This window comes from Ostrea edulis, chromosome 3, assembly GCF_947568905.1.
Source record: "Ostrea edulis chromosome 3, xbOstEdul1.1, whole genome shotgun sequence".
Classification (NCBI taxonomy): Eukaryota; Metazoa; Mollusca; class Bivalvia; order Ostreida; family Ostreidae; genus Ostrea; species Ostrea edulis.
Window position 1 is genome coordinate 23,129,379 of NC_079166.1, and position 14,753 is coordinate 23,144,131.

Consider the following 14,753-nt stretch of genomic DNA (forward strand, 5'->3'; position numbering starts at 1 on the left):
TATGCCCTATTCTAATGTTGCAGTTTTTGTAGGATTGATGAAGTTAATCACTGTTCGTTTTTTTTCATTTGTTTGTATGTGGCGGCTTACATGCATTTAAATGTTTCTAAGTGTTTCTTTCCGATTGCACAAATTAACAACAACAACAATACTCGCTGAGGGTGAGTGAAACTTAGACATTTTCTAAAACATACCTCGTATGTTATACATGAGAAAATAACATTGCAATTGCCATATTTGTAACGTTATAATGAAATGGCTATTGGGAAAAAATCGAATAAATGAGCTGATTTGAACTCTGCGTGACATTATCTATACCACCTGGAAATCTCTAACGTTGCTCTGTATGTTTGATCCAAAATAAAATAGTAATGAATCTACTTCCTTGCTCTTTGCTAAACATAACGCTTTTATTAAGACATGAACTGTACAATAAATGTTGCATTAATTATAATATCAATTAAACGTAAATTTTGAATGTACACTTGCAGATGGAAAATCTACATTTTTGGTAATATCAAAGAACAAGAGCCACGAATACCCAAATACGGCCCCGTATTTTTTAGTAAAATAAAGTATCTTCATTCCAAAATTTCATCATGGTTTGGAATAGCTTAGACACGCATATAGAAATTATAACATGCAGAACCCACAACTGTTGTGTTAGTTTTGTAAAAGTTGATAATATCCAACAATATGCACCAACAATTTGTATAACCTCCAGGCCTCCATCCAATAAATATTAATGAATTGTAAATTAGTATATTACATACTGCATAGAAGTTAAGAGTTTGTTTGGATCGAGGTCTGGGGGATAAGTGCATTTTTACTTTTTATGTTCTGCAAATAACCGGAATTTCACATTCCATTCACGAAATCCGAATACTTTTCTAAACTATAGATTTAATACAAATCGTAATATTTAGTTGGGGGTTGTTCCGTTGTCTTTTTACAAAACCAGTAATTATTCAAAGTTAATAAAATATGATTATTTCAAACAATATTATTGAAATAAAATCGGATCCGCGCCATCGTCGGAATCGGGCTACGTACATCAGTCGATTTTGCCCCCAAAATTTCAAATAAATTATATGTTCAATTTATGAACTTGAATATATATGTAACCATGTTAGGGATGGCTACAAAAACCTTGCACTAGTTAACAGTTTTAGTTATTTGATCAAACAATTACGAAGCTAAGTTCTCAAATCAACTCCAGATACAATTGTCTGCGCCGCGCCTTTACTTCCACACAATTTCTTTATACGTTATCACACTATATATATTCTAATTATCTGAAGGCCGTTGAATTTAATAAATATCTGGCTTCACATGTTTCGTCTCCGTTCATTCAGTTTTCTTGGCACTGATAAGCTTGTTTAAATCGCTGTCGCGGTACATAAAAAGACTTTGAGAGACGAGGGGTGCCTAACTCGATAGGCTACTTAGATGTGAAGATATATTGGCATATCCCGTACTGTTTAATGATTTCTAAAGTTACAGTACAATGTATGGGTACCAGACAAAAATTAGGCGTCCACATAAAAATACAAATGATAGACTGTAGGCTACAGGTCTCTTAACTATCTACAACATTCGTTAGGTTGTTTACGTGTCAACCGATTTGGACATACGTCATCGGGTACCGTTATATTTCGACATACAGCTATTCCGGTCCATTGCATATTTCATCCCTCAGAAATCAATATATAGAAATAAATCCGAAATATATATCTAGCAATATGGATTTTGCTTTGCTTTTAAATGAAATTCATTGACAAACAGAATTGCATTTGATCTAATTAGCAAAAATACAAGGCAGTTAATAAAAGGGATAATAATAATGGATAATTCGAAAAGGAAAAAAAATAATGTAAAAAGAATGTTAACGAAAATAATGTATATTTCATTGTTTCACTTCAATTTATCATTGAAAATTCAGTCTCAACAGCAAATATTCAAAACCACAAATCTTATAACAAAATAAAAACGACAAATGGAACAAAGAAGATATCATTAATACTGATTAAAATAGAGGTCAACATATGAATGACACTCGTTTCTGAAGTAAAAGTTGATGTATTTATTTTTAAAAATATATTATCCTACATAATCAAGTAAAATATTACTAAGTATTATAGAAGGAAGAACTGAACACATTATGAAACCACACTGTCCTACTTAATTTAGTTTAAGTGTTTGTTACATGGAGGAAGTGTCTGATAACGGAAAAAGGTTTCCCTCGTGCATTTTACGTAAGATAAGAACTAAACCCAATGACAGGAAGAAATGTGAAAGTGTTAAAATTAGCAAATTTTATGGTGGATGCCAAACTACAGATGCGTTAATTCACCATGGAGTTAACCCCTTGATTGATAAAATTCTTGTTTCTATTTATGTGAAAATAACATCCGCATAATTTTGGTTGCACTCTAACCAAATATATGCAAGGAGGAAGTTTGATTCTATTATATGTAGCAGTATCAGAATAAGATTTTTAAATTAATGAATTAGTTTCATAGATCTTATGGAGTTAATGATAATAATTAAGGCATTTTAAGATACACACAGGTCTAGATATTATTGTAATAAATGATCCGGATAGGAAACTAATGAAATTAGATAAATGGAACATATTTTACCTGATGATGAGTTCACGTGAACATTTTCTTAGCCTAATGTAAAATAAAGTATCTCCATTTGGCTAAACTAAATGTTCATGTGTTATTCTGTACACGTACGACTACTTTTTTAATAGTTCCCCTATCCCCCCACACATCATAAACGTAACTCCCTATATAGCAAAACACAAAATAGAAGTGTGAAACATAGCATTAACATGTTTCCTCACTGTCCAAAGTTGTACATGTAGCAACGTGCGTCTGAAATAACGCTGCTGTCCAAAGCCTGGCTATTACTGTTTTCGGCGTGTTTACATGTACATGCGGGATAATAATAACACCCCTCAAACAAATGATAAAATAAAAAAACCGAACTTATAAAAGATTATTAAAAGAAGTGATCCATATGCAACATAAACTACATGTAATATTGAAACGCACATACATCAGTGGCGGATTTAGAGGAGGCGCCGGCGCCCCCCCCCCCCCCCCCCCCCCTAAAATTTTCAAATTTAAGGTAAATCGCGGTATCTTGTTTCGGAAAATGTACTAAACGATAAAATAAGCAATAATTTCTTCCACTCCCGGAGAAATAAATGACAAAATCTTTTGATGTCTTGAATTACTTTATTAGGAGAACTTAATTTTTTTCCAAAAAACCCTTAAAATTTGAGTTATTTTATTAATTTCACCTTATTAAAATGATAGAAAATAGTACAAATGACTAAATAGAACTATTTTAAGCCCCATAAAATCTGTAAAACCCAGGAGCTTCCGGGGGCTTTGTCCCCTGAACCCCCAATAGGGCTTCGCCCTGGACCCACTGCCTCATAAAGTGGCGGCCCCGTAACCACAATTCCTGGATCCGCCTCTGTACATACATGTAGGTCAATAGATCGTATTCGTAAGTCAACGGTTGGATCCACTGTGTTTTCGTGTACATTTTAAGATGCCCACCCCCGAAAACTATCGGTATGTGCAATAAATGGTTATACAGTTAAAATATTGGGATTGGGTTTATCTTCATGTCATACTAAAATAACAAAGCTAAGTAAAGAGGTACTGAATTAATATTACTTTAAAATTGTTGAATGGTTGCATATAAATAAAAAATAAAAAATATAAAGAGAGGGAAGGAGACAAACAGAGAGGGGAGAAAGGGATGTACGAGTATACTATATAGGTGTGTGTTTTAATATAGATTTAACATAGACAGATTTAAATATGTACAATAATATGATCAAATTCCACTGAATAGTGTTCTTGTTTCACTTTTATACCTAGAGAACTGTCACGTAAAATTACATGAAACGTTGTAAATTTGTCACGTTACGTTGCAAAATTGCGACGTCAATAGCAATCTGGTCAAAACAATGGGTACTTTGAACGCCACTAACTAAAAAAATTGAAAATATATCGGAAAAAGTAGAACATATTTGAAAAATAGATATTCTTGGCTTCTGTCCCCGATAATAATATCATGTTCTGACTAAGGGCCATTTTTGGCTATTCGTGGCTCTGGTTCTTTAAATCGTCCATCCTCTTCTTAAACAACGATCAGGAAACGTTTCAGATATGTTCATTTTCGTAAACAGGGTCACTGTTGATTTCAATAACAATTGTTTCATTTTGAGGATTTTCAGATCTCATACAAGGTGTGAGGAAAAAGGTACACACATAGATAATGTAGATGATAGACACTAAACCTCCTAGTACTTTAATGCTCTGGAGCAAAACAGTTCGACTATTAGATTCATAGATATTGTCACGAAAGTAAGTGCAGCCATAACATGTTGTTACCGCAATCCCTGAAAATAAAAAAAAAAAGAAATAAAAAGGGAGTAATATATAAATATTGGATGCAGTTGAGGGTAACAATGAAAATTTTCTCCCCGAGAAAACCATTGTGAACCGAGGCGTAGCCGAGGTTGACAATGGTTTCTCGAGGGATGAAAATTTTCAATGTTACCCTCAACTACATGCAATATTTGTTTTATTATACTAAATGTTATATAAACTACAAAACAGAAAGTCTTACGTCTGTTGACATTTGATCAATCACTGTCTTGCGATATCTCGTATATCAATGCGGGTATTCGCATTCATTACAAAAGCTCCAACAACCTCGTCTAACAATCTACGGTGAACCGTGCGCGGATAAATTTGACGCATGTGATATTTTATTTAATAATATAACCCGTTTTCGAGTACTCTTACCCGTTGCTAGATACTATTGCCCTGGAGCGTCTGCTCTCTGTTCTCAGAGGGTAACAATATGTTTTTGTCAAATGTTTTTCGACCAATCAGATTCGAGTATTTTACATGAAAATATAATAACAATCTATACCAACTGAATCACTCATTAAAAATAAGAAAATGGAGAACACATTTCCGTTTGTTGAGACTTACCGAACATTTTTACAGAACTCGTCTTTATAGTGTCAGTCGCTAAGCCTGTCGGAACTGTAGAAAATCGTTGCTGTTAGAATGTACATGTATTTTACTTAAATTTGTATTCCAATAAAACGTACAGCAAATGTTAACTTACTATTTGTAATGTTGGTTGAACATCCATGCGTGTGATTACAATATTTTTCGGTACAGCTGCAGTTCATTTGACATCCGTCTCCATAACTAGGAAACCGACACAATAGGTCGCATCTAGCGCCAGTGTAGCCTCTCTGACAGTCTAAATTACATAAATCTTGACGAAAATATACAACCCACAGTTGCTTCTGATTTGGTAACACAAATAAATGATATTGTCGAAACATTAATTACAGAAATTTGAAAATAAGGAAAATGTACATGAACATCTTCAATCTGAAATATGTCTGTGTAAGTAGAAGAATGCATGATAAAGTCTAGTCTATTGATAGTTATATTATATTTCATTAATCTGAAATGAAACCACAATTTAAAAACATGGATATATGAGTCAACCGAAGAACCTTAGAATGCATGATTTCAAACACATATCATGATATCATGTAAACATACTTGTTTCATTATCCGTTGTTGAACTTGTAGAGGGATTCTTTACGACTGGTGGGGGAATTGGATATAAAGTTGAAACGCCTTCTGAAACAACACACATATTTATTTTACGAAGTTTTGATAGAAACGACACCCTTTCCCAATATGAAATCCCAGCTGATCCAATATATGAGAACACATGAGCATGTTCCGAGTATGATCAATTCATAAAGAAAAGCCAGGCTACTGACAACAACGTTGATATATTAGATTTGTCATAAACTTCATTACAATCAGCAATTAGCAAATTATATATGGTCATTATAATGACCCCATTAGCAAATATAACTTCACATTAGGTTGTGTATCATATGGCGTGTTTCAGATCATAGTTAGACAGGTTTTTATATCCTGAGTTTGACTACGGATTACTCCATCTACTTTATCAAGATGTATAGCTCACAGCGGGTGTGACCAGTCAACAGGGAATGCTAAATTCCTACTAGACAGCTGGTTCCACCTCATTATACTGTTCTACTCTAGCATCATATATGTTACGTAGTTCGTCAGTGGGACGTACGTAGTGCGTAGATGAAACCTAGCGTTTCACAAAATCATCGTAAATTACGCTGCGTCGTTCATCACAATGTAATTCTACGTCACCTCAGAGATGACGGATATTCACGTTAATGCATATATATGTAGAGATGGTGGCATTTATGCAAGATTTTGACAAGGAAAACAGGAATCTTAGAAGACAGTGAAAGATAGAACCTCTTTAATGGATTGAATTGCGGTATAGTGATCGGGGACACTCTAAAAATATATATAACCTCTGTATGCAAGTTAAAAATATAGAGGCTATTTTCTTATAACCTTACCTTGTTAAAGACCATCAATCACCGAAACTCATGTTGATATGTTTGGTCTTTGGTGATCAGGTCTTCCAACAGTCTGTTGGAATTCCCATGGGCACGAATTGTGCTCCTTTGTTAGCTGACCTGTTTTTACATTCATATGAAGCAGAATTTATTCAAAAACTTCTACGTGAGAAGAAAAAATATCTCGCTGTGACCTTCAGTTCGACTTTTAGATATATCGATGACGTTTTGTCTATTAACAATGATAGCTTTCATTCATATGTCCATTTGATATATCCCTGTGAGCTCGAAATAAAGGATACCACAGAGTCGTCCACTTCTGCTTCATACTTAGATATTTTATTGAAAGTAGACATTAACGGAAACTAACAACTCAACTGTATGACAAACGGGATGATTTCAGCTTCTCCATCGTCAACTTCCCACATTTATGTAGCAATATTCCATTATCACCTGCATATGGTGTTTATATATCTCAACTCATTCGATATGCAAGAGATTGTTCTGGGTATAGTCAGTTTTTAAATCGAGGTAAGCTACTGACAAACAAGTTGATGGTACAGGGATTTCAACAGTCTCGATTGAAGTCAGCATTTCGCAATTCTATGGTCGTTATAACGATCTAGTTCGTCAATACAACCTCGCATTGGGTCAAATGCTGTCTGACGTGTTTCATACCGATTGTTAAGCCGTTCTTGGCACACTGATTTTGACTGCGGATAACTCCGTTTACCTGATCAGGATATGGTGCTCAGGGCAGGTGTGACCGGTCAACAGGGGATGCTTACTCCTCCTAGGCAAATGATCCCACCTCTGGTGTGTCCAGGGGTCCGTGTTTGCCCAACTATCTATTTTGTATTGCTTGTAGGAGTTATGAGATTGATCACTCTTCGTTATCTTCACCTTGCAAAATTTACCATTATTCTTATCACATGTAAGCATTAAAGGGGAGTAATCTGAACCGAATGTTTAATACATTTATGCATACGCACCATTTCACTGATTTGAACTATGCTACATGGTTCAAAAGTATTTCTGTGCGGCTATTTTTCCAAAAATAATTCATTAAAAAATATTTGTCTTAGAATATAAATATTGCGTGTGGTTATACATGACCTGATCTATGCGAGGGCTAACTTCTGCGAATGAAATAATCAAAATGCAAATATGAGAAATGTCTTTCAGTTTTATTCAACATGTTGATTGGAAAAGTCTTAATGTATATCATTTCAGTCACTCTCAAAACTGGAAGTTGGTTCTTAATTATTTCTTAGATTTGGTTTCGATTATACGTTAGTCATTAGGACACATTCTCTCTCTCTCTCTCTCTCTCTCTCTCTCTCTCTCTCTCTCTCTCTCTCTCTCTCTCTCTCTTTTATAGACACCAATGAATAAGGAGTTCAACGTTTGATCAGTGGATTTGAGGATTAAATGATATAAATTTGGATATGAATTATGAAAATGGTATTCCATTTCTTGCATTTTTTGAAATTGAGCCTACGTGTACATAGGTATATGTATATGTATAAATGGTAAACAACAAGGTATTAAAATGATATTGTTTTACTGCTTGTGAAAAGCTGTAGGATCTTTCGATATACTTGTCTTTGATTAATTGTTTGTATTTCAATGTCACATTGGTTAATATCACTATTTAATCACTGGTTGGACAGTTTTCTTTATTCATGTAGAATATGTGTAGACATAAGTACGACATGTGGCATGCCTCCACTAACAATTACATGTAACATATCATGGATGCATTTGCATTTTTTGTTTCAAATATATGGCATTATCGCAAAATCGAATTAAAAGATTCTCGAACGAAGTCGATCGTTTACAATTTTCAAATTACTCGTACTTGGTTTGAAATCGGAAATCTATAAGTATTATCGTATAACAGGACATACACTCAATATCAATTGATGAGCAGTTAATGCAATGATACTCTTTAATATAATGAAATAGATTATCAATTCGTAAACGTAAAGTTATAGTTCTACTTTACATAGCATACATGTACATACAAAGCACCCACCCTTTCTTTTGTAGGTAGTCACATCATGGGGTTAGTGGTGACGTTTTGGTTCTCTCTATTATCTACCTCCACCGCCTCTGCCGAATAGTTATTCCTTCTTTCGTTATAGTCACGTCTATGTCATTTCTACATAGTATGTACATGGCATACTTGTAACTTCCGATAAAACTACATTGTACATGAATAGCCAATATTTAGTTGGTTCCACGCATCTTTCGTGAAAAGGTCGTAGTTTAGTACTTATATACATTATATGTACTTAACTCCGTCCTAACTTGCTATGTACTACATACGTTACGTTGATTCTGTGAAACAATGACCTGGTGATCCCAGGGGTCCGGGTTTGTCCTATTATTGATTTCTTATTCCTTTTTTTAAGATTGAAGATCGTTATTTCAACTTTTCCATTTAAAAGTATAACACAGATCTGAAACTCCTAAGTCAAGTTTATCATGTAAAGCTGCTTCTTTAATTACTTACATCCTTGTGGCAACCCCATAGAAGAGTTATATTATCTAAGTCAGTGTGTTAGAAACACAAACCTTTACATCCTGTGACGCCATGGCAATCTGACTCTTCACAGGAACACTTCAATTGACAATCTTGACCGAAGCTGGGATATCGACACGGGATACTACAATTAGGCCCCACATATCCAGGTGAACATTCTAAAAAAAAAAATACGTACAAGTTATTTTTCATTATGACGATAAGTGGTATATCCTTCCATAAATCCATTTTTACATCCATCCATACACATAGGTATCCATTTGTACTTACCAATTTCACCTTTCTTACTGCAAAATAAATCAATTACATTTATAGTCTTTCTTTTTTAATATTGTGGAAACGCATACATGATAATGAATACTACAGACACTTCTAACATACGTGTATAAATTGGTACTTACGTGCTACTAATTTCACCAGAATAAATCAACTTTACATGCATCAAACAAAACATCCAAGATATATATGCCGCACAAAACATTTCTAGCTTATCTTAAAAATCCATGCCTTTTTTCAATTGATGAACATGCACCTATATTATAGTCGCTTTTGACAATACTTATACAATGCATGTGCATGATCATATATATATATATATATATATATATATATATATATATATATAAACAACAACAAACAAACAAACATTTGCAAACAAGTCGAGTATCTGAAACATTTATAAAAAGCAACATCTGAATGAGATGATCGCATGATCACGCTATTTCTATAATATCACGGCGGTAAGTTGTGTCTACTTATATGTATTGCGGATGTTTCATTGTTTAAATGGGCATTTAAGAGCTTTAGCTAGAAACACTTATAGATCTTTGAACCCCCTTTACGTTTTTATGAAAATACAATTTCCAAAATACTATCATAATTTTTTTTAATGAAAACAAGTAGTAATTTTATAATACCTTTCACGTAAAACAATGTGAGAAACCCTTAATTTCTTAACATATCAATCATTGAGGGTAAAAAACACCTCATTGTTTTTATATTGTAAATATGAATCATCACAACACATTCTAGAATACAAGCTGAAGTAGTTTTAAAACGCATATTGTTTTACCTATGAAAGGCGAAGATAACGAACATTGACCAATCTCTTAAATCCTATAAGCAATACAAAATAAAGAGATGGGCAAACACGGTTAACTAAATATGAATATATCCGTCTTCCATTTTTGTAGTTGCTTCAACTGTTTATGATGTAAAAAGGTCTAGTCTTTGATTTGCCTTGAGGAATGGTCATGTAAAGTGTTGAAAAGCCAGACGTTTTAATGTTGTTGATTGAAAAAAAAAGGTTCGTGTTTTTAAATTTGCAAAAAGTTATTTAGTATTTTTTAGAATCCACATTTGATTTACACCACCTCTGGCATATGTAGTCGCAGGGTATGTTTCAAGTTTCTCCTTCACATCTGTTAATACTTTCGTGAGGAGCAAAAATATGGATTTAGGGGAACATATCCTGGATTCAGCAATGTCTATTTGTTTGTAAGGGATTTTATGCAATTTAGGAATACAATATTGGTACGGAAACTCCTTCATCCGACCCATTGACTGGGATATTAAATAAGTCTAAAACTCAAGCATGGTTATAAAAAAAATATCTTTTGAAAGGACAGTTGAAGTTCAAGTACGATTTCCAAAAGTGGAATTCATGCCAAGTGTATTTAAAATACCTAACAAACAAAAACAATGTTGTTACAAGCTATATCAGCTGGAACCATAACATGTTCCTCATGTAACCTATCTCATTCTTCTATCACTTCTGGTTTACTAAACACAGAGATGTATATGGTACGTACTTGTGTTTTGATGTTTCTAATGCGGAACTTTAATATTCCACGTATACTTTAAATTCAGTATTACAATGTATATAATATACCAAGACAAACAGTTGTGATAACTATACTTTGTTCAATCAAAAGACCCATACCCGAATAAAATTTCAACCTTAAAGATGCACTGTTGTTTACGTATAGCATAAATCTAGTTTTTATTTGTAACTCTTACATGACCATTCCTCACACGGTCTGTATCATGGCGAAATCTCTATTGATATACATTTATATATATAATATTTTATTTATATATATATATATATATATATATATATATATATATATATATATATATATATTGATGTATTGCCCAACTTTCTATTTTGTATTGATTATTTGATTATAGGTGTTATGAGATTAATCACTGTTATCTTCACCTCTCACATTGTCAAAGACTGGAATTTACTATTCCCATTGTAATATATATATATATATATATTATTACTACAGTAACTTGATCCGAAGAGTCGGATCACGTCGAGTTGACAGGCGTGGATCATCAGATCACACGAGACGCGAAGCGTCGAGTTTGATCTGATGATCCGCGCCTGTCAACGAGACGTGATCCAACTCTTCGGATCAAGTTACTGTAGTAATGATAAATTTATTATATACCCCTTCTGCCTTTTAAATCCACATTTATAAGATACTAAATGCAATCCAAATTATCAAAAACACAGACATACCATGAAATTATGTTTTGTGTACGCAGTTTCGTTTGTGACACAGTCAATATTTTCCACAAATAACGTTGCGTTGATGCATTGTGACGTCATTGTGATGGCATCAGTTTCAGAGGATACTGATACGGAATCAGAAAACCACAGTGTGGTGATCCGGAAAACCGGATCACACGCTGTGAAATCCACAGTATCAAAGAACGATACATTGATGGGTATATAATAAATCATAATATCATGACCTTTCAATGCTTTCATTTGTAATGGAATGGAAAAACAAGGAGTTATATAATTGGTATTGTTTATTACAGACCCGTCTCCTCCTTTCTACAAGTAAAAATACTGGACTAACTTATTATAGTTGATTTTATATGAATCAGTGATTATTGTAAATGATAACTTTTATGAGACGTGCGAGGTATTTGTTTCTCACTTTACCCTGACCTACTGTTTATGTCTGTGTGGTGTAATGGCTATTTTTGATCTAATTTTACCCTTCTCCTTACTTGCTGTCTTTCATCCATTCAAATGTAACATATTCGTCACGTTGTCATTTCATGTTTGTTTACTATGTACCAGAATCCAAGCTAGTTCAGAGCAGCGATATTTGTAGATAACGAATATACTTCCCTAATGTCATATGTTCTATCAATGTACACGTTTGATGTCTTTGTGTCATTTTCTACCAATGTACAGGTTTATTTCTATGTGTCACTTTCTATTAATGTACACGTTTTATTTCTATGCACATAAGGTTATCTGGGTACATTTCGATGTTCACACAATCAGTCTTAAACCATGTGCTTTTGTCACGTCACAGTCGTTTATGTATGTAAAGCCGAGATCTTCAATACTACAATTGTGTTAAGTCGCTCTTCATGATTATAACATTTATAAGTAGGGTGTGTCACATAATATTCCGAAGTTAAACTGCAATTATCAAATGTATTTTGAAATACTTGGGATCTTTCCTGGGTTTCATATCCAGGAAATGTTCAACATATATGCACCCATGTTGAATGCATACATTTCTTATTGTCTGTTTAAGTTCAGATCATTTCATAGTCTTTTCGATTTTTATTATTAAGATTCGTTCAACATTGTCTACATTTAATGTGGTTGCCATGGATCAATTGGTATTCGTTTAATTTGATTCGCTGTATACCATATCAGGAACTTAAAACTCTAAGATCTCTATGAATCCACAAGAAATCGAGTCGAGCAGTCAAGAATCAATTACATGTATGTTGAAGTTTCATTACACATGTACTTGAATTGAGTATTAGCTCTTTAAAAGTTTTGGGCAATATCAAGTACATTTTGATCTAACTAAGCTTGTTTGCTAACAGTCAAATTGTTGAGTTTGTCAATGCTCTGTGGATTTTTGCATCACACTAACGATTCGGCTGGTTATATTTATCAGTCAGTCGGTACATCTCTCTCAAATGGTTCTAATTTTATACTGAGTATTAGTACTCCCCTTCTTATCTATTTATATCATTATTTATAATTTTATTTTCAGGAAGAGGGAAGAGAAAGATAAACAGATTGAGATAGAGAGATATAGAGATTATCCAGAATATATATCAAAGGTTATTCATTCAGGAACAGTTGAATTGGTATACCGGTAACCCCGTAAAACGAATCACATACTTGCAAGAAAAATATTTGATCAAAGCAGCGACAATCCTTAATTTATATACTATAATGGCTTTCAACAGCTCACAGAAACATTTGTGCCTTCGGTTATAATCCTAAATGGAGTAAATATCCTCTGTTGACCGCTCCTATCTGCGAGGGGCCCTATATCAGATAAAAGGAGTAATTTGTACTAAAACGTAGTATGACAACAATAACCAATGATTGGACTAAAACACGTTAAAAGTACCCACATCATGTCAGGTGGTTTTTGCGAATAATATCATCATAACGACCATATGATTTACAAAATACTGACATTAGACGAGATTTTTAAACCTCTGTAACATCATCTTATTTGCAATTATCTGCCCGGTTTTGAAATCTATGTTCTGATCATAACCCTCACTTTTTTATCAGTTGGTATAACTAAACACCATGTGCCAATGATAATGGATCATTTCATCATTTATCTTATTTAGACCGGAACATCTGCGTATGATCAGGTTTTAGATCGACACAGGCTATTCACAAACAAGTTGAGGCCACAGAGGTTTCAATAGTATCGTTGATAGTCAGCATTTTGAAAATTCTATGGTCGTTAAAATGATCAATATTATCCATCAGTGGGTCAAATGTTGTCTGACATTTCTATCAGATTGTTAGGCCGTTCTCAACACACTGATTTTGAATAGCAATTATTCCGTTTACTTGATCAAGACATAGTGCTCGCGGCAGGTGTGACGGGTCAACAAGCGATGCGTACTTCTCCTAGACACCTGATGTGACCTCTACTATGTTTGTCCAACTCTTTATTCTGTATTCCTTATTGGATTTATGAAATTGATCACTGTTCGTCATCCTCATCTTTCATCAAAGAAAAGTATATGTTTATTAGGAGTATTGGTGTCACAAATATGTAGTAGAAACAGGGATTTAAAAATGTCAAGTTTTAAAGATAGGATCACAACTTAAGTTGTATAAATACTAGTACCCAGTATGGTATTGCATTTGTGTCATTTTTACACCATAAACTTGTTATTTGTAAGGTTTTTGTCATACTGGTCTCACAATTTTCATTTAAATTTCCGTGATTTAGATTAACGGCTTTCAAAAGACGAAATTCTTCAAAGCCATGCTTCAGTTTTAGACACATTTCCTATCCCAGTCAATCGGTTGGATGAGTATGAGTTACCGTGCCTGTACTGAATCCCTAAACTTCATGCAAACCCTTTCAAACAAAGAAACATTGCTGGATCCAGTAATTTTTTTTTACTAAGCTCCTATCTTTGCTCCTCACAAAACTATTAAAAGCTTTGAAGGAGAAACTCCAAACGTAATATGGGACTCCATATGTCAGAAGTGGTGTAAATGAAATATAGATTCTAAATCACTATAAATAACTTTTAGTAAACTTGAAATCGCAGAATTTTTCTCAAATCAACACAGTGTATGCCTTTTCAACACTATACACAACCATTCCTCACGATAAATTAAAGACTAGATATTTTGACATCATAGACAGTTGCTTCCTCAACAAAAATGGAAAATGCAAGCATTCC

At 33.7% G+C, this 14,753-nt stretch overlaps 1 protein-coding gene across 10 annotated transcripts; it reads right to left on the reverse strand.

Moving 5' to 3' along the window:
• Window positions 1-383: 383 nt before the first annotated feature.
• Window positions 384-9,621, reverse strand: LOC125673799 (cell death abnormality protein 1-like). 10 transcript variants are annotated; one of them, XR_008800836.1, is made up of 9 exons: window positions 9,428-9,606; window positions 9,297-9,313; window positions 9,059-9,184; window positions 8,517-8,642; window positions 6,479-6,598; window positions 5,622-5,702; window positions 5,170-5,310; window positions 5,031-5,084; window positions 384-4,429 (listed from the first exon to the last, which is right to left on the reverse strand). XR_008800836.1 is itself a non-coding variant. In XM_056157586.1 (7 exons), the coding sequence occupies exons 1-7, from the start codon at window positions 9,505-9,507 to the stop codon at window positions 4,191-4,193; spliced, it is 735 nt and encodes a 244-aa protein (XP_056013561.1). In that variant the 5' UTR covers window positions 9,508-9,606; the 3' UTR covers window positions 384-4,190. The 10 variants fall into 10 exon arrangements, 4 of the variants coding, with proteins under 4 accessions (XP_056013561.1, XP_048766575.2, XP_048766576.2 ...); XR_008800832.1 differs by lacking the exons at window positions 6,479-6,598; window positions 8,517-8,642 and having other exon boundaries at window positions 384-1,428; window positions 2,044-4,429; window positions 5,170-5,325; XR_008800837.1 differs by lacking the exon at window positions 6,479-6,598 and having other exon boundaries at window positions 5,622-5,699.
• Window positions 9,622-14,753: the final 5,132 nt, after the last annotated feature.